General features: G+C 44.5%; 1 protein-coding gene across 1 annotated transcript in view; it reads left to right on the forward strand.

Annotated features, from left to right (window-relative positions):
- Positions 1 to 10,115: 10,115 nt before the first annotated feature.
- The window catches only part of LOC311231827 (nucleosome-remodeling factor subunit BPTF-like), a gene marked incomplete at its 5' end in the record, with an annotated part of 142,956 nt that continues 131,390 nt past the window's right edge, over positions 10,116 to 21,681 (forward strand). Inside the window, 2 exons of the mRNA XM_084318449.1 lie at positions 10,116 to 10,701; positions 14,479 to 15,304. Coding sequence (XP_084174575.1) covers positions 10,116 to 10,701; positions 14,479 to 15,304 — 1,412 coding nt within the window. The remainder of the gene's footprint in view (positions 10,702 to 14,478; positions 15,305 to 21,681) is intronic.

Here is a 21,681-nt window from a genome sequence, read left to right on the forward strand (position 1 = left end):
GCTGAGTAACAATATTCATCAAAGTGTTGCGTGTTACAGTGTAGGTTAGTTTATTAGGACAAGTGCATGACAGTAAGGTTAGTCAGGGTTAGATTTTTATTTTTTTTATTATTATTTCAGATAATGGTTGAAGAAGTGCGTCTTTAGTCGACGGCGAATGATTGGACGGGACTCGGCTGTCCTAACTGGGGTGGGTAGTTCATTCCACCATTGTGGAGCAAGGACTGAGAATAGGCGGCTTCTCTTTGATGACCCTCCCGGAGCTTGGATAGGAGTGGGTCTGAGGCGGCCGGAAGATGCAGAGTGTAGGGGTCTTGAGGGTGTGTAGTTAAAGACCATTGACCGGAGGTAGGCGGGAGCGGTTCCCTTTGCCGCACGGTATGCTAGGTCGATGGCCTTGAAGCGGATACGTGCAGCAATGGGGAGACAGTGCAGGTCCCTAAGAAGTGGGGTGACATGGGCCGACTTCGGTAGGTTTGAGATCAGGCGGGCCGCTGCATTTTGAATGAGTTGAAGAGGCTTGGTGGCAGTGGCCGGGAGGCCAGCTAGAAGTGCGTTGCAGTAGTCGAGGCGGGAGATGACTGTTGATTGGACGAGGAGTTGGGTGGCTTCTTTTGTCAGGAAGGGGCGTATCCTTCTGACGTTGCTCAGGAGGAATCTGCAGGTTCTGGTTGTTGCTGCGATGTGAGCAGAGAAGTTCAACTGGTCGTTGAGGACAACACCAAGGTTCTTGGCGGTCGGGGACGCGGTCACAGCTGCATTCTCGACTGTGATGGAGAGGTCGTCAGGGGGGAGGATTTGGCCGGCAGGTGGAGCAATTCTGTTTTGCTTAGGTTCAGTTTGAGGTGGTTGGTCGTCATCCAGGCGGAGATGTCGGACAGACAGGCCGAGATCCGCTCAGAGACGTGGATATCTGAGGGAGCGAAGGAGAGGAAGAGTTGAGTATCATCGGCATAACACAGAGTCCCTCTCCATGACACTTGGTAGGAGCGGTCATTGAGGTATGATGTCAGCCATGTCAGCGCAGATCCAGCCACTCCCATTCCTGCGAGGGCCGCAAGGAGGATCTGATGGTTGACTGTGTCGAAGGCTGCAGACAGGTCTAGGAGAATCAGGACAGAGGAGAGGCCTTTAGCTTTTGCTAAGTGAAGTGCCTCTGTGACCGCAATGAGGGCCGTTTCTGTGGAATGGCCAGTCCGGAAGCCTGACTGATTAGGGTCTAGGAGGTCATTCTGTAAGAGATAATCAGTAAGTTGGTTGGATACAGCACGTTCAAGTGTTTTAGAAAGGAAGGAGAGAAGAGAGACAGGACGATAGTTGCCTATGACGGTGGGGTTCAGGTTTTTTTTTTATGAGGGGCGTGACTCTGGCTTGTTTTAGGGAGGTGGGGACCACCCCCGAGTTGAGTGAGGAGTTGATGGTTGCAGTTAGGAATGGGAGGATGTCCGGTGCTGTGGTCTGGACGAGTGGGGAGGGTAGCTGGTCCAGCTGGCATGCAGCGCGAGCCACTCACCACATATTGAACAGAGAAAGTTACCGTTAGTTATGTATATACAGCGCGAGCCACTCACCACGTATTGAACAGAGAAAGTTACCGTTAGTTATGTATATACAGCGCGAGCCACTCACCACATATTGAACAGAGAAAGTTACCGTTAGTTATGTATATACAGCGTGAGCCACTCACCACGTATTGAACAGAGAAAGTTACCGTTAGTTATGTATATGGGAGCTCAACATCACGGGCCTGCTCAAGAAGGCCCAGGGGAGGATGTTCTTCCTCCGGCAGTTGAACAAATATAAATTCTATATGGCCATCATTGAGTCCATCCTCACCCACTCCGTCACAGCCTCTTCACCCTGCTCCCCTCTGGGAGAAGGCTGAGGATCCCAAAGGCTGTGAAAGCTCGTCACAGACTGAGCTTCTTCCCCTCAGCCGCCAGGCTGATCAATGCCTCAGCGCCCCCCCCCTCTGCCCCCAAGTGACACTGGCACAATGACACTGACTGCACTGCACTAGTCCTTACTGGAACTCTGCACTCTTCACTTTATATATATATATATATGTATTTAATTGATTAATCCTCCACTGCACTGTTTTTTGTCCTGTGTCTGTGTTGGTGTTTGTCGTTTACTGTGAAAAAAGAAAGGAAAAAACGCATACACTGTAATGCTGCAACAATTACCAATGTGTTTTTACACAAATGGCTTAATAAAGGAATCTGAATCTGAATATACAGCGCAAGCCACATATTGAACAGAGAAAGTTACCGTTAGTTATGTATATACAGCGCGAGCCACTCACCACCAGGGGTGTAAAGTACTTGAGTAATTGTACTTTGTTACAATACTTAAGTACTGTTTTGGGGGATTTGTACTTTACTCAAGTATTATTAGGTTTGTATACTTTGTACTTTTACTCCATTACATTTCAGAGAAAAAAACATAATTTTTACTCCTTACATTTAAAATGCAGACCTACAAAGTACAAATCTCACAGGTCCAACAATTTTAATTAGTATATTTTAATTGTTTATCTGGCCGAACTAACGTTAACGTTATTAATCCTGCGACCGCAGGTAAACAGCCAATCAAATCCCCATCAATGGAAAATGAACCCGCCCATACCCATGCTGATTGGTCCTTGTGCAAGACTAGAAAGCGGGGATCTTTGATTTAACACCTGCTATCAGAAGAATAGACAGACTCTGTCTGACTGTACCCGCACTGACAGGGTACTCCAGTATTCTGTCTTTAATATTGTGATATTATTCAGGGTACTCCAGTATTCTGTCTTTAATATTGTGATATTATTCAGGGTACTCCAGTATTCTGTCTTTAATATTGTGATATTATTCAGGGTACTCCAGTATTCTGTCTTTAATATTGTGATATTATTCAGGGTACTCCAGTATTCTGTCTTTAATATTGTGATATTATTCAGGGTACTCCAGTATTCTGTCTTTAATATTGTGATATTATTCAGGGTACTCCAGTATTCTGTCTTTAATATTTTTTTTTTTTTTATTTATTTTTTTTTTTTGCACAAATCTCTCCAATATTCAAAACATCTCTTTCCACATCATCATATGCAATTTCCAGGATTTGCCTTTTTCTTTTTTGTAAGAACATACAAAACATGTAAAGGACTCATACAAATACATTAACAACTGACATGGAAAATAAAAAAATACTTACGAAAAAAGAAAAATACTATACTATACATTATGTGTATACATCCCTGATATATATACTTTGCATGTAGACCGATCTACCTTCGAGCAGGTATGTGCTGCATCCTCTATCGGGATGCCACCCTTCTCCATATTGCATGTGAGAGAAAGCGTCCCAGACACACGCAGTTGTGCATGATAACATGCATGCACGCATGTCTCCAACACATGGATGTGGGTACGTGTATCACGTAAGCATGTGTACATGCCTCATATGTGTGTGTGTGTGCATCTTCCAGGTATGTGACTGTACTCCTATCTCTTGTGTGTGTCTCGTATCCATGTGTGCCTCTGCCCCCTATGTGAGTGTATATCTCAGATGTGTATATATATGTGCGTCTCAGCTACGTATGTGTGTGTCTCCTATATACATGTGTATCCCCCATATGTGTCAGTGAGAGCCTATACTTCAACTATGTGTATATGTAGGTGTGTGTATGCCTATTTCCTATAAGTGAGTATGTGCATGTATGTGTGCCCCTGACATGTATAACTTAGCCTTGTGCATATGAGTGTGTGTAAACCTATTATGTACACATACGAATATGTGTATCCTAGATACTTGTATGCGGCTATACCTGCGCATATGTGAGTGTGATAGAGACAGTGACCGTTCCATAGATACACCATCCGGACCTAAAATACATATACATACATACACAATACATTATAAAGCACAAGTACCATCAGATCAGATCCCCTTTTTCATATTCATCCTTGATAACATTGTAACCCCACCTTAATCATTTGTCCCCAGACCGTTCAGTCAGGTGTAAAAAACTGTCCCATACCTCAGCGAAGATATCCTCTCTTCCTGCGACTCTATATGTCACCCTTTCATATGATGCTGTCCGGAACATTAGTTCCATCCATTCTTTAAAAGTAATATCAACAGGTGATTTCCAATGTCGTAATGCAATTCTACATCCTGATATCATGGCCATTCTATACCACATTCCCCGGTATTTAGGCAGTTTAATCCCTTTCGGTACTATACCCAAAACACATGCCATTGGGGCGTTATTTATCTTCACATTCAGAACCTTACTTAGGAACCTCACAATTTGATCCCACATTTTCCGGACCTTCTCACATTCGTACAGCATGTGCAGTAAAGTGCCTGTCTCCTTCTCACATCTCCAGCAGATGTCAGTGTCCCTTAATTTTAGTCTGGCCAGTTTACTAGGCGTCCAATAGCTTCTGTTCAACACTTTGTAAAAGATAAGTTGTGATTGCGCCTCCCGAGAGAATTTACTCCATTTGGACACCAGTTTCTCCCACATTTCCTCAGTAATATCCTCACGTACATCGTTCTCCCAGCTCAACCTCAGACCCGCCAATTTGGGTGCATTGTATTCTCTTATAACATCATAAAATCTTGACGCACCGCCTTTCCTACGCCATCCTTTATAGAATATTTCTTGAATTGCAGTAATCGGGCCACACTTTGGCCCTCCTATTGATGACGATATACAATGTCTAATCTGTAGGAATTTATAAAAGTTTTTATTATCTATATCAAAATCCTCTTTAATATCCTCAAAAGGCAAAACCCCATCTTCCCCGGCTATATCACCTAGTACATGTATCCCCCTTTTAATCCAATCATCCCATATGACTGATTTCTTACCAATCTTTAGTTTTTTATTATACCATATAGAGGCTCTTGTAGTTAAATATGGGCTATCACCAGTCATTCTGTGCGATTGATTCCAAGTTTCCCTGATAAATGCCATTAAAGGGTTTTTAAAAGGTATAGGTCTGTCTGATTGTGTCAGGATATATCATTTATATATATATAAAAAGGATATAGAAAGGATATATCATTTCCTCCTCCATCTTGACCCAAGCAGGTGCCTCCTCAGACGAGTGATTCAGTTTGGAGAGCTGGGAGAGCGAGAATGCATAGTGATACCAATCTAGTTTAGGCAGGGATAAGCCGCCATTTTCCTTTGCTGCATACATTTTGGCCCGTCCAAATAGCGGCCTTTTGCCCCCCCACAGACGGGAGTGGATTGCTTCGGGCCCTTCAATGTTAAGAGAGGAAGAGGAACAGAGAAGAGGTGGGGTATTGTGTATAAATGCATGACCACCAGAGCTGTCCACATTGAGCTCCTTCAGTCTATAAGTACCGACTCGTTCCTCATGTCCTTCCGGAGGTTTCAGGCGAGGAGAGGGACCCCCTCAGTACTATTGTCTGACCAGGGGATGAATTTCCGAGGAGGAGAAACGGAACTGAGGGAGAGCTTCCTGAGCATGGGTGAGGAACTCATGGCCCGCCTCACTCCATCTCAAGTCACTTTCCAGTTCAATCCACCGAATGCTCCCCATTTCGGGGGAACAAGGGAGAGGGAGGTCCGATCAATTAAGACTGCTCTGTACACCGTGCTTGGAGCCCAGACGGTGGGCGATGAAGTCCTAGCTACGGTCCTTACTGAGATTGAGGGAGTCCTAAACTCCAAGCCCCTTGGCTACGTGTCAAGCGACGTAGCTGACGTCGACCCCATCACCACAAACTACCTCTTGATGGTGCGGCTGGACCCTGCACTTCCTCAGACTGTGTACAGACAGGACGAAATGAGCGGAAGGAGAATGTGGAGACACAGCAAAGTGCTAGCCGACCAGTTTTGGGCTCGCTTCCTCCTACACTACTGGACTCACCTTATATTACACAGACACATTTTAACAGCCTCAAGTGGCTCAGGGTTGAGGAGAGGGTCTCTCAATTAAAACTTAACATGATACACAGGATACTCTGGAACACTGTCCCTCAATATCTTAGTCGATATTTTAACAGGGTAAGGGATGTACATGGACATGCCACCAGGGGTAGTCCAACAGACATCGTCCCAGTGAGATGTAATAGAAAAATAGGCCAAAACTCATTCATAAATTCAGCAGCAGTACTAGGGAATAGCCTACCAATGGAGTTGAAGTCCATAAGCCCCTTCTCCACTTTTAAATCAGCTATAAAGAGGTAAGTAGCAGAAGCTGGGAGTAGTGGCCAAAGGGTTTCTAATATGCGGTATTCCTTTTTATTCTTTTATTGTCTATAAAATGGAATATTATTGTATGTATGCATGTATTATTGGTATTGCACAGTTGAACAATTTTATTGTAAGTTGTATGCAATATATCGCCCCCCCCCCCCCCTGTTTTCACCCATGCGTGTCCACAGACTCTGACCATGGTTTGTTTTTCTTGTTTTTTTATACCACACATCCTGACATACATACACTACAAACACCTACGTCCACACACCAGTACATAAATCCACTGACACCAATGATGAAGGACCACAATGGAAACAAGCCTATGGCTTTATTGTGTTTATTTTTAATCCTATTGGTAAATGGTGATATGTGTTTCAAATGTATATGTGTTATTCCATTCTAAACTATTCTATCTATCTATCTATCTATCTATCTATCTATCTATCTATCTATCTATCTATCTATCACTACCTACCCTCCCTTCAGGCCCGCCAGAAATGGGTGAAAGACAGGGACAACCTGACTGCGGGGACGTCGTGATGGTCATAGACCAGTCACTACCCCGAGCTACGTGGCCAGCCGGCCGTGTGAGCCGAGTTATCAAGGGCTCGGATGGGAAGGTCAGAGCTGCAGAGGTCATCGTCCAAGGGCGGACCTATACCAGACCAGTAGCTAAGTTGATTGAGCTCCCTGCTTTCCCTGACTCACCTGACGATAACCCATCGACTTCATAGCTTACCTCCAACTCCCCATAGGCCCTTATGGAGAGATCGACTTGACATTATGATATTAATCTGTGCCCCAATTTTTTGTTCGCTAATTAGGTTCCGACTAATTAGGGGGCGGCTGTTCTGAAGGTCCAGATTAATACCTAAAGTCCATGTGTATTATTTTCTATATATATATATATAGTTTTATTTATATAAGATATATATTTACTGTAGACCTGAGTGTTTTATTGTTCGCCTGTATGCTCCTTGTATCACGCGCTGAATACAGCGCTTGTAATGGCGGTCCGTGAGTATATCTACAGTGAAGTGACTGTGGCACGTAGCGGTACTGCAAGTAAACTCACTCCCCTTAAAAGGCATCCAGACCCATTACTTAGAAGTGAATTCACCTCTTGGTATAGTGGTCTGCGATGTCGCCCGCGGTGCGGGAGGCCGGGGTTCGACTCAGGGCATGTCAAATGAGACCAGTTTCACGCGCACCCATTGGAACAGAGAAAGTTACCGTTAGTTATGTATATACAGCGCGAGCCACTCGCCACATATTGAACGGAGAAAAAAGATACCGTTAGTTGGAGAATAAAGTGAGGAGAGAGAGGTGTTTTGTGGTGTGGTAGTAACGTTAGTGCTGTTATTAGTTATAAACGGTGTTGTGGTGTCGCCAAAGGAGAAGTGGAGTGCCATACTCCAGCATCAATCTCCCGACGGCGACGGGCAGACGATAACAGAGAAAGAGGAAGTTTAGACTGAGTTCGGTTGAGGCTGAACTCAGATAGCATTAGCAACCAACAGACTGTTTGCTAGTTAGCCCCAGTATAAAAGGCTAATGAACTACCAGAAGCTCGGGCGTTGTTTGGACAATAGGAACCTGGTCCGTATGAGACCCTTCTATCCAGCGACTACCCGGCGGTCTTCACGGTCACTGTCTACATCGATCGTCATCTCCGCCCTCATCATTCTCCGGATAATTCACCATCCACCTCCATTCAGAACTCCAACGGCCTGGTACCATTAATTTAGGAATCAGAATTCATTCGGACATTGTTATATATATATATAAATTGTATAATAATTAGGATACTGTTTATAAGAAAATTGTATTAACCCTATTATATTTGTTGTTGTTTATATTTACATTTGTTTATGTTACACATTATTCAACCTGGTACCCCTGTCCCCTCCCATTTAATGAGTGTCCGCCATTTTGTGTACATTTAATATTGGTTAATTAATAATTTAGTATTTGTCAAGCTCATTATTTAAATACAGTCAGGGTTGTGTAGCCCCTCAGCACAACTTTAAGATTACTATTGCAAAATAAAGTATCTTTGCATTAGGGGCCTCTTGGCTATACTGTGGAAGTGGACACATCACTGTCGCACCACAGTAAATAAACACTAGTTACACCACATCATTATGTCATATGTATGTCATAATGTATAGATGTAGCAGTACTGTCTATCTGTATGTCATATATGTCCTGATGAATTGAAAATGGGGGACCCTGATGTAAACAAGACGAAAGTCTTTCTCTGGTCTGCATCCCCTTAACAATTGTGTGTATTGAGCTGTACTGTATTGTACCCATTCTGCAATCTGTTAATAAAGTTTTCAATCAATCAATCACATCACTATCACTATAGGTCATCACACAATCTGATCATAAACATGTCATGTGTACATTATTTTTCAACCTTGGATTAAACATGATTGAAACGTTGTATTTGTTTATTATGACTGCTACTGATTGATCAAGTTTCAAGTTTCTTTATTAGTTGTCATACAGAATACTTTGCATGATTGATTGATTGATTGATTGATTGATTGATTGATTGAAAACTTTATTAACAGATTGCAGAATGGGTACAATACAGTACAGCTCAATACACACAATTGTTAAGGGGATGCAGACCAGAGAAAGACTTTCGTCTTGTTTACATCAGGGTCCCCCATTTTCAATTCATCAGGACATATATGACATACATGACATACAGATAGTCAGTACTGCTACATCTATACATTTATGACATACCAGATTTGCAAATACAGTACTGTTTGTGATACAGGAGTCAGGAAAAGGGAGTATATACATTTGACGTAGAAACTGTACATTGGAGGAGGTTGGGTGGGGGGGGGGGGTTGGGTACACTGGGATATTGACAACCATACTGGGTAATCTACATTGGAAGTGGTTGGGGGGGGGGGCACACTGTATATACAAGCAAAACTGTACATTGAGGGGGGGGGGAGACACTGTACAAACAAACAAAGCATGAAATGCTTCTTTCTGTTTTGCTCCTGAGAGTGTGCTAGATAATAACAAGATAGTATAAAATAGAAAGTCAAGAAGTCAAGTACGTAAACAAGTGTAAACAACAAAAAATGTCAGTATACCTATATACAGTATGTACATACAGGTAGAAATGGTGAGGTATAGTAATTGTCAGGTGTATAAAACTAATATAACGGATGAGATTCTAAAATGTTACATCTCATACAAATATAACTCTAAATGTCCTTAAATGTGAATTGTCACCCTTAATTCGTGTTCATATGCCCCTAAAAACATGTACATGATGTATTGGTGAAACAGCATCAATGTCGGACATGATGTTATTATTCTGCTCCAGCTTATCTTCCTGCAGCGACGACGTCAGGCCGCTGAGCGCGCTGCGACGGTGCCCCCGTCTCACTCAAACTGCGACTAACTTGTTATTATTATTATTATTCGCCACTAAAACGCCCCGGTACCGGCGGGGTAACAAAGTGACGGTGATAATAACAAAGTACCGGCAGCGAGGGGCACCATCGCGGTCTAAACACGGAACCTGATGTGAACTAACTGCCGTCTCCATTGTGGCGCCGCGGCGGGTCACGTGACGCCGTGCCCAGGCCTCCCCCCTGACGGAGGGAGAGAGAGAAGAAACATGGCGTCCACTACAGGCGAGCAGCCGCGGCACCGGGACACCGGCCACCGCGCGGCCTGAGCTTCCTGCAGCTAATTGAGACCGGGGCTCGGCGGGACTCACTGTCGGGACCGTCGTCGCGACGTTGGATAATTTTCCTCGAGGATAGCTGGTCGTGTGCGGGGCTTCTACTTCAGCGCCGAGATTGAAGCCGCGGAGCAGAACACGGTTGTCGTCTCTCCTCCTCTCAGCATGATGAGGGGCAGGAGGGGGAGGCCGCCCAAACCGTACCGGGAGGACGGGGAGCCCACGCCGGGGCAGGGGCAGCGCGGGAGCAGGGGGGGACGTGGGGGCCGGGGGCTGCGGGGCCGGGGGGCACGGGGAGGACGCGGAGGACGGGGCCGCGGTGTTGTCGGTGCCGTGGAGACGGAGATCAGGGATAATAACTTTAACTCTCCGCGGGGCCGCGGCGGCAGGAGAGGTGGAGCCGCGGGAGCCGTTGCCACGGCGCGGGGCGGGAGAGGGAGCCGGGCTCGGGGAGGCCGGGGCAGCAGGGGCGGCCGCGGCGGCGGCGTGAGGGCAGTCGTGAGGCGGCCGGCTCAGAGCAACAACAAGGTGGTGTACGACGACAACAGCGAGGAGGAGGACGACAACCTGAGCTACCGGTCGGAGGAGGACGACGAGCTGCTGAACGAGGAGGAGACCCCGCCGTCGGACCTGGAGGAGGAGGCCCTGGTGACGGACTCCGACTACCTGGAGGAGCCGCCGGAGGAGGACGGTGCGAGCTCCTGCACGGAGAGCAGCTCCCGGAGCCACAGCACGCAGGGCGGGGGCACCCCAGGTACAGGTACCCCCACCCCCAGGCCCACATACAGGGGCTCAGCTGCACGCAGAAGTGCGGACATTTATATTTTCCCCCCATTTGGTGGAAAAAGCAAAGCTGCATTGTTCAAAATGGAGATTGCATTGAGAACCAGGCCTTTGTTTACCGTGTGCTGCTCCGGTGGCCGCTGCTCACAGCACCCTGCACCCCTTACCCCGCACCCTGCACACACTCACATCGCCCCTCGCATGGTTTTGTTATTTTGACAGATCAGCAACTTTTTTTTGGGTCAAATTCATATCAAGGACATATCCGCGTTTTGTTACACAAAACGTTGCTTTCTTGCAGGGTTTTCTCATCATGCACTTTTAATGTGACGTCTCGTCATCCAGTGAGACAGAGAGACTACATGTGCAAACTGTTTGTCCACTTTCCATTCATTCATCCTCTTAGAATTCCTCGTCACAGTATCAATAAGAATAATATCGATCACTGCCTGTAGAAATACCTTCCACCACTATATCAAATGACATGCATGCATGTATTATTTTGCCTCGACTTGCAGGCATACTTAAATATATATTTGACAGGAATTGAATAGCAAACACTTGTTAATGAGTTTAGATGAAAAGCGATTCATTATATCACCAGTATTATACTTACATTTGACCTTATTTTGGACCGATTGTGTATAATAATTGCGTAATGCGGCCAAAATGATAGTTTGACAGGCTAGTGTGCGGCCTTTGTTTTGAAAAGAGGCGCTCTAATTTCACCTGTTGCAAAGCACCAACTCATTAGAATATTACGTACTTTGTCGCACCGTTACCATAGCAATCCATCATCAGTGTCGATACAATGAGCACACTAGAGTCATCCCCTATTATGGTGATTATGATTATTGGACACATGTCTGGAAAATTATTCGGTCGACTAATTGATCAACTGCCCTACCTGTTACATGTCACCCCATTGACAACACAGAGGCTGTCCATGTGACACACTTCAAAATGGACCTAGCATGTACATTCCACCACCTTATCACGAATCTCATAGAAATAAAATACCTGGGACATTTTGCTCTTAGGTCAGTTAAAAAAACGACATAAAAATACAATAATTCAGCATTTCAGTGTAGTATTACTATTTATTTTCTATAAACTGATGTGGTATATGTATTACATCATGGTCTCTTTAGACACCTAAATAATATACATTAATAACATTCAGAGGTCCATGTAATAATAATAATATCTTAAATGTATATAGCGCCTTTCAGGAGACCCAAGGCGCTTAACAGGAGGGGGCAGCTAAGGGAGGGGAACAACGTAACAACAACATAATAATCAAAAGGAAAGAAAGAAAAAAACAAAAACAAAAAGGGGAAATCAGGCAGTCATTTACAAATTTGGTGAAGAGGTGGGTTTTGAGTTGGGATTTGTAGTGCAGGGATGTAGCACTACGGATGTTTGGAGGGAGGGAGGGAGTTCCAGAGGGTTGGTGCAGCCACAGAGAAGGCTCTGGGACCAACAGTCCGCATGTTGGTGGTGGGGATGGAGAGGAGACCGGAGTCAGAGGACCGCAGCCTCCGGGGCGGGATGTAGGGATGGAGGAGGTCAGCTATAGGTACTGGGGGGAGTGAAGGGCTTTGTAGGTGATGAGGAGGATCTTGAAATTGATGCAGGACTTGACTGGAAGCCAGTGGATGTAGGCCCAACTCCACCCACTTCCCTCCAGTTGTTCATATGCAACTGATGATATCATATGGTTTGGGAAGTTCACACAAATAACTGGACCCTGAATGGCCAGCGACTCTACCTGCCTGTCTATTAATAGACGTGTGAACCTGGCAGCATTGTCTAATGGAGGGTCACACACACACACACGCACACGCGCACACACACGCGCAGTCGCGCACACACACGCGCAGTCGCGCACACACACACACACACACACTGTCACACACACTACTTTCACTCTGACACATATACAAATGCATTAGTTTACTCAGTTTATTTGATCAGGGACAGTGCATATCAATCAACAGTTATATATTTATAAAGGAATACAAATTAAAAACTGTAAATATGCCAACATTAGCAGGGTTGCTAGTTTCCAGTTGTAGTCCCTGGGCCAGATGTTTAAGCCAGAAAGAAACAGAAAAATAGAAGGACATTAAAGCTAATAATTGCTTCACACAATTAGTGAATGTGTACGTGCACACACTTGATCTGGGAAGAGACCGATTTTATGTTTACCTTTTTTATCCATTGGTCCATATTTATATATCCTCATGACGCATCTTCTTGTCAACCAATTCATGATGCAATGCCACAGCCCATCAGCCACGGTTGTCTTTTAATGTTAGTCGCCTGCTAGTTGATTACATTCACCTAGTTTGGAATGCTATGAATAATACAACATGAACATATCTAGGCAGATGATAGGGGAGTGAGACGTTTAGTAACATTGAATGGAGTGAAATGAAGAGACATATTAGTAATATGTTCACTTGAGTTTACAACATATTAGGATCTCCTGCTATTTCCATGAACTCGACTGATCAGGTGAATTCAGGTAAAAGTTATGATCCCAACCTTCACCTTTTATAATGTACTTCAGTCATGAAGGAGAGATGAAGATGGGTTAAAGAATGAAGGAGAGATGTAGATGAAGGGATGAATATGGGTTAAAGAATGACGGAGAGATGAAGATGAAGGGATGAAGATGGGTTAAAGAATGAAGGAAAGATGAAGGGATGAAGATGGGTTAAAGACAGATTTTTAAGCCTTGAGAATGCTGAGATATGAATTGTACAAAAGGGTATGCAACTTGAAATTCTGAAGTTATTCCTAATGATTCTGACACAGGGCTAGATCTACAAAGAATGGATTGCACGGAGCAAGTTGCACCCTTACTTACAATTCATTATGAATTGAAAATGGGGGACCCTGATGGAAACAAGACGAAAGTCTTTCTCTGGTCTGCATCCCCTTAACAATTGTGTGTATTGAGCCGTACTGTATTGTACCCATTCTGCAATCTGTTCATACAATTTTCATTCAATCAATCAGATTTATTTATATAGCACATTTAACATGAGGTGTCAACCAAAGTGCTGTACAGAGGGTAGATACACATAGATACATATCGACAACAATCACACTCCGTTTTATGGGAGGGCACACAGGAAAACAGGGCATGAGTCAGTGAACGGGAAAGGCTAGTAGGTAGAAGTGGGTTTTGAGCCTAGATTTGAAGGCATCTATCGAGGCATTGAAGAGCAACGTTTTGAAAGATAACATTTTGGGGGAATGTAGTAATAACTGAGACCACCAACAAGGTCCAGTTTGTTTCTTCATGTTGAGATGTTGGGACGTCATCTACAGGGGCAGACGGTAGCTTCAGACCTCAAGTTGACATCACCTTATATGTATATAATTATAGCCCTTATCCACAATGTTAGGCCGTAGTACGTCTTGTGAAAACATAAACAAACATTTCCCCCATTCCAACATTTCGCCTTTTTAAGTAAAAAAAAAAATCAGTAATGCTTTCTGGTTGTGCTGTGTTTCATCTCAGGCCTACATTTCTTCTTATTTTAATGTCTAATTTGGTATTGATAATAAAGTCTGGACCAAATTCATTCAAAATGAATCCAATAGTCAAACGGATCAATAGTCATCATTACCACATCTCATCTCAGTATTCCAGTTACCTCATCTTATCTCTCTTTTTTTCCCACCTCTGTTTCCTCTCTCTCTCTCTCCCCTCCATCCTTCCCTCCCTTCCCAGGCCGGCGGCGGGGCAGAGGGCTGCGTGCTCCTCACTCGCCGGTCTTCGAGGCGAAGGACGTGCCCGCCCTGGAGCTGCCCAAGTCCTCCGAGGACCTGCTGGTCGCCACCTCGCAGCTGCTCAACATCTGCGCCGTCTACGAGGTGCTGCGCAACTTTGGCTCGGTGTTGCGCCTGTCGCCGTTCCGCTTCGAGGACTTCTGCGCGGCGCTCGGCGGCCAGGAGCAGTGCACCCTGCTGGCCGAGACCCACATGGCCCTGCTCAGGGCCGTCCTGCGCGAGGAGGACACCTCCAACACCACGTTCGGCCCCGCCGACCTCAAGGACTCCGTCAACTCCACGCTGTACTTTGTGGACGGCATGACGTGGCCCGAGGTGGTGCGGGCCTACTGCGAGAGCGACCCGGAGTACCGCCACATCCTGCCCTGCCAGGAAGGGGAGGAGTACCCGTACGAGCCCCTGGAGAGCAAGGTTAAGGTCCTCCAGTTTCTCGTGGACCAGTTCCTGGCGACCAACATCGCCCGCGAGGAGCTGATGTCGGAGGGCGTGGTGGCCTACGACGACCACTGCCGCGTGTGCCACCGCCTGGGCGACCTGCTGTGCTGCGAGACGTGCTCGGCCGTCTACCACCTGGAGTGCGTGAAGCCCCCGCTGCGCGAGGTGCCCGAGGACGAGTGGCAGTGCGAGGTGTGCGTGGCGCACCAGGTGGCGGGCGTGGTGGACTGCGTGCCCGAGGCGCAGAAGAGCAAGCCGTACATCCGGCAGCTGCCCATCGGCTACGACAGGCATCGCCGCAAGTACTGGTTCCTCAACCGCCGCGTCGTGGTGTAAGTTCTCACGGTGGTGTGTGTGTGTGTGTGTGTGTCTCTGTGTGTGTGTCTCTGTGTGTGTGTGTGTGTCTGTGTTGGTGGTGATGAATGCACCTATCTCAAACCCTGCCCCTTTTCTTGATCCTCCAATCACAGCTGTCGCTTACCTCAGACAAACTTTGTTTGTACGAGGAAGTCCGAGGTAAGCGACAGCTGTGATTGGAGGATCAAGAAAAGAGGGCAGGGTTTGAGATAGGTCCATTCCACTGTGCCAATTCTCCCCTCCCCTGTCTTGAACGTTGCTCGCATATGCCCCCCACTGGCCGGTTGTAGGGAGGATAGAAGCCTTGCATCACGTGTCCCCTCCGATACACGAGGAGGCAGCCTGTCGCTTCTTTTCACCTGCCAGCGTGGACTCTCATTGGCGAGGTGTAACGTGTGGGAGGCTCACACTACCCCCGCCATTTCCTGTCTCTGCTGTGCAGGCGTCGCCCAACCGACCTGTAGGAGTCGCTGTTCACAACGTCCAGATTACCACCCATCGACTTCCACCCGCTAACTCTGCCAATTGAGCCAGTATGACGGCCCAAGCCGGAGGCAACGCTGACAGCCGGAGTTGATCCCGGTGTCTCTTGCGTTGGTGACGAGCGCAATGTCCGCCGCGCCACCCAGCCGCCCCTGATGATGTCTTTCTTATAAGTGTACAGTAGTGGGAGGAAAGATGGGATCATTTTAAGGCTGAGACCACTTATCGATAATTATAATTATTATTTTTTAATACTTTATAGTACTATACTAAAATACTAGGTCTTGTGGCATGTTTTAATTAAAACATCCCCATTTCAACTCTGCACTTGCATTCAATATGCAGTGCACTCCTCCATCACATCCAGAGACCACGACTCTAACATGAGAAGGATCACTGTGGTAGATTTGAATGGGGAAATCTGTAACACTAAAGATGGCGGCAACGACAAAGAATTGCTGCAAAATAAACATAATATATTTTTTTATTTATATATATAAATATACTAGGGCTGTCCCCGACTAAGGATTTGGATGGTCGACTATGATTGGCCAAAATTTGCCGTTAGTAGAAAAAAAAGTAATATTTGAAATGTTTAAAATTTAAAATTTAATTAAAATTTTGTATCATTCCATTTGGGCTGTGGGGGGTGCTTAATGTCTGAAGGAGTCGACTGAAGGCTTCTTGTCCTCTGCAAAAGCATGCAATTGGTCCACTGATGGATACATCTTGATATTTGTCTAGTCTAGTGTGTTCATTAGACGGGTGAAATCCTCTTTCAGTGCCTCTGTGCCTGTTTTCGTGGGCAGTTAGCCTCTGGTATGCGTGCCATTAGCTTTAGCCACGCTTCTATGCCTCTTTTCTTTTGGAAAGAACGATAAAGAAAAATTATAATAATATATATATATCTTTTTATATATTCGACTAGGAGGTTGGCCAGTCGACTACGGCTCCTTTCGACCGATTAGTCGACTAATAGGGGTCAGCCCTAAAATATACTAATAAAAATATCGATATTTATCGATCATTTTTGTCCCGATTTTTTTTTATCCACTTTTTCTCCCATTTTTCTATATTTTCTCCCATCCCAATTTCGTATCATCCAATTCAACCCTCCCCTGTCACGAACGCTGTTTCTTGCCTCCCACAAGCCGGCTGCAATGTGGACTAAGTCATACATAGCACAAGTCCCCTCCGGTACTTGAGGTAACAGCAGTCGCATCTTTTCACCTGCGCAGCTCGATCTCTCAGTGGCGAGGAGTAATGCGTGGGAGGCTCACGCTGCCCCCGACACTTCCTGATTCTACTGCGCAGGCGCACCAACCGACCTGTAGGAGTCGCTGTCCACAACGCCCGATCCCCACCCATCAGTTTCCCACCCCCTAATACGGCCAATGTGTATTAGTATGAACGACCAGCTAAACTGAAAGCAATGTGGAGCGCTGGGCTCGAACAGTCGAGCCCAGCGTCTCCGCATTCGTGGCGAGCGCCTTGCCCACTACGCCACGTAGCCGCCCAATTTTTGTCCCGATTTATGGATTCTTACAAATGGCCTATCGTCTCAGCCTTGGATCATTTGAGGGTGTGGTGTAGGGCTGTCCCCGACTAAGGATTTGGATGGTCGACTAGGATTGGCCAAAATTTGCCGTTAGTCGACTTAGGGCTGGGCGATATATAACGATAACGATAAATATCGCGATATATTTGAATAATCAGTATCTAATATAGAAATAAAAAAAAATCGAAAAATCGTTTTTTATTTTTTTTGTGACCTGCAACAGGGCAGTTTTAAAACCAGAGACAGTGGACAGACTTGTCTTTCCTGCCTGCAACTTAAAGTAATGGCTTTGCTTGTCCAAATGACAATACTGACCAAATTGAGATTTATTTTTCTCGTCCATTTATTTTGTTTGCTTTCTAATTTAAAATACAGTTTGAAATCGTCTGTACACAGTAGGCTATGTGTGCTAGCAGAACTAGACTCCAGTCACGGTGCACATGTGCGGTGGTTTGTCCACCAAAAAAGCGCCAAAAGATCGAAAATAAACTAGCAGAGCCAGAACTGTTCAACTCCCCTGGTGCCACAGCCAGCAGAGAAGCCGGTTTACTTTCGCTTTTAAACCAGCTGCAGCCTGAGAACTGGAGTGTGAGGGGATGTAACACTAAAGATGGCGGCAATGACAAAGAATTGATGCAAAATAACATAAATCTGTTGTTAAAAAAAATATATATATATATACTTATAACAATTCGATAATTATCGATATCGAGAAATATGATAACATTATCATATTGTTATCGCGATATGATTTTTTTCCATATCGCCCAGCCCTAAGTCGACTATTGGTCGACTTAAAAAAAATATATATATATAATTAATTATATAATATATAATATTTATTTATTTTTTATTTTTTTTTATCATTCCATTTGGGCTGTTGGGGGTGCTTAATGTCTGAAGGAGTCGACTGAAGGCTTCTTGTCCTCTGCAAAAGCATGCAATTGGTCCACTGATGGATACATCTTGATATTTGTCTAGTCTAGTGTGTTCATTAGATGGGTGGAAATCCTCTTTCAGTGCCTCTGTGCCTGTTTTCGTAGGCAGTTAGCCTCTGGTATGCGTGCCATTAGCGTTAGCCACGATTCTAGGCCTCTTGTCTTTTGGAAATAATGATAATATTTTTTTTTCTTTTTTTTTTTATATATTATATTCGACTAAGAGGTTGGCCAGTCGACTACGGCTCCTTTCGACCGATTAGTCGACTAATCGACTGATAGGGGTCAGCCCTAGTGTGGTGTGTGATGGATACAATCAGGCAACATCACAAGCACATGTCATTGGCGAGTCCCCGAACTACAGGGATACACTGATCTCTTACTAATGGGGTCTCTCTCTGTCTTGTGAAATATGCACAAGTGATGATGACCTTATTTTGCCATAACCTCTTAAGGCAGATGGCCCGGTACCTGGCCGAGATTAATTTCACGTCACAAATAGATCAATACAGTCCGTATTAAAGGGGACATGCATTGCTATTCCTAGCACTATTTGGGCAACTTTACACAATTCCTGTGAGTCTATTGAACACATCTGTAAGCTTTTATTTTATATTTTATTTTAATTCATTGTTTTATATTTCTAATCAAGTACTCAAAAGCCAAATTGTTCTCACTTTTTTCTCACTCACTGTCAAATTACCATAGAATTGTCCCCATAGCTATAATATAGAATATAGATATAGCTCTACAAACAAGGTGACTCACTCCTATCTTTAAAGCATGGCATTAAATGGGACCCGTCTAATCCCTGGCACTGAATGAGTTCAGAGGTGTAAGTCGTACACCACTTCAAAATTGGATACATTTTCAGTTATCTTCAAAGTTGTCATCTTGTGGTTTGTGTAACCCAGACACTTCAGATAGTTGGTGTGCTGCTGGGCAAAGGAGCACATAAGATGTGTGGAAGGATTAAAAAAAAGAAATCATCATGACATGATTAGTAGGCTTTCTACAAAAACAGAAGAACATTAACTCATTGCGCTGTTTACTGTTACTGTTGAAAGGCCAGCGCTTTAAAGTATATGAATACGTCGTGGCAGTGTTTGCAGGGCTAAAACTATATTATATATTATAGCTATGGATATAATAATATTGCCCATTTGAAATTGAGTATCTATCGTTCAATTTGTGAAAAATAAATAATTCTTCATCCATACATTCCTGTTTTATACCGTGGTGAATATGAGTATAGTTTTAGAGTAATCCTGTCTAATCCCAGAAAACTATGCTATGCAGAAATATGTGCATTTCACTAAAAACCGTGCCGTTTCTCGCCTATACACGCTACTATTTCGAAATCAACTCTATATTATCGGTATTATCGTTTTTTTTTATGCTTTGATCACCAACGGAATACGTTACACAGTACATTACACACATACCCTCCGATCGCAATGAAGGAATTATTGCAACAACGCAAGATTGATACCATATAGCCCTTACCTTGACTAGGATGTAACCCAAAAAGAATATTCCAATTATCTGATCGCCATTCCAAGTATTGGTGTCGATCGTGTCCATAACATAATCCACCAAAGAACATGAATCGGGAGTGTTTGATTCTTATAAATCCATGCGTTATAAGCGCTCGCCATGCCCTACTAGGAAAAGTCCGCCCGGACCTATTTCATCAACGCACACCCGAATACAGAGAGTTTCAAAAAGTGTGCAATACAGGCCGCAACTTACCATGCGGCGGTATTGGACTTTTGCGATCTCAGACCCATTCCCAATGATAACATCAGGCTCCCTGGATGGATAACGAATGGAAATATCGAATAAAATAAATAACAACCAAAAAATCTCGGGTCTGGCGCCCAACCGCTGGCGAGTTAACCCGACTTATTGTGTTAAGAGGAGGTTTGGCCTCCATTGTGTTAAGTTGGACAAACATATGAAGTAGCTGTCGCATAAGTGGGGAATCCACATTGAACTAACCATCTGTTGAAAAGATCCTCCTTAAATATCAAAATCTAAATTTAACTAAGAGTGAGGTCAGTATGCACTGAATTTGTCACTTTCCTCTGTGGAAACCTTTCACAGTAATTTGTTATGAGCCTCACAGTTGTTCCTCATATGTTCAATGTCCTGAGTTTCCCCAATGTCTTTATCTTAAAGGAACACGCCAACCTTTTTGGGAAATTAGCTTATTTGCCTTCTACCCTGGAGTTAGACAAGCAGATACATACCATTTTCTTCTCTGTATGTGCATTAGGCTTAGGGAACAGCCGCACCGTTAGTCTAGCTTAGCGTCATTCACTGGAAGTAGCCAGTGTGCCAGTGTAGCCTAGTTCCCAACAGTGACGAAATACACTCCAAATACAACTCCAAAACTTTCCTGTAAACATGTTGTGATTGACCTGTGTAATTTCACCACACAGAACAAACGCCCACTAGCTGTGGGGCTTACAGTGATGCTTGTTGTCAATCATCCCTATTGATCATCGGGGATCAAAAGCGTGCATACCTTTCTGCAGGGAACAAAATAAGTACCAGCCAACCGCCAATGGCTGGTAAAAAATCTGCCTGGCTGGTAGTTTTTAAAATCTACCAGCCAAATGGCTGGTAAGTCAAAAAGTTAAGTTTGTTCCCTGAGAGCAGATCTACACAGCAGTGCGCCTATTTTGCGAGCCGAAATAAGTCTGTGGTTTTTTTCTTCTTCTCACAACGGGTCAAATGCATCTAACATGCATTGCATCGTTGCCATTCCTTTATGCCCACATCGCCCGAAATGAACGTTATGTTAGCGTAAGCTAACAAGCTAATCCTGATCAGCGGCAGAGCCATAGAGAACAGCAGACAGTGTGGACTGGGGAAAGGGAAATGGGGGGGGGGGGGGGCACTCTCCCTTTCTCTGTGTGTGTGCGTGCGTTTGGAAAGACGATGAAGTCACTAGTCAGGACTCAGGAGAGGAGTATATTGTAGTAAACTGAGGATTACTGAGGATGCACAGATAATGTTGATATTCAAATATAAAAAGGTTTCGAGAGGAGTGGAAGTTTGAAGACAGACTAGACTATGATGCGGGGGTGGTGAGTTGAAACAGTGTGTGTGTCCCCGACCCCACTTCTATGTTTCAATAAATTATTTGCATTTAAAACTATTAACGCTGACTCATTCCTTCAGTCCACTCAAAATTATGCTAATATTCCTTATGTTGTTTATGATATTAATTGAAAATAGCATATGAGAGTATTATATAGTAATAATAACACATGGCGATATACTAAAAAGCTATTTTAAATTTTTGGCTGGTAAAAAATCTGCCTGGCTGGTAGTTTTTAAAATCTACCAGCCAAATGGCTGGTAA

This window comes from Notolepis coatsorum (assembly GCF_963971535.1).
Source record: "Notolepis coatsorum genome assembly, chromosome: 7".
NCBI lineage: Eukaryota > Metazoa > Chordata > Actinopteri > Aulopiformes > Paralepididae > Notolepis > Notolepis coatsorum.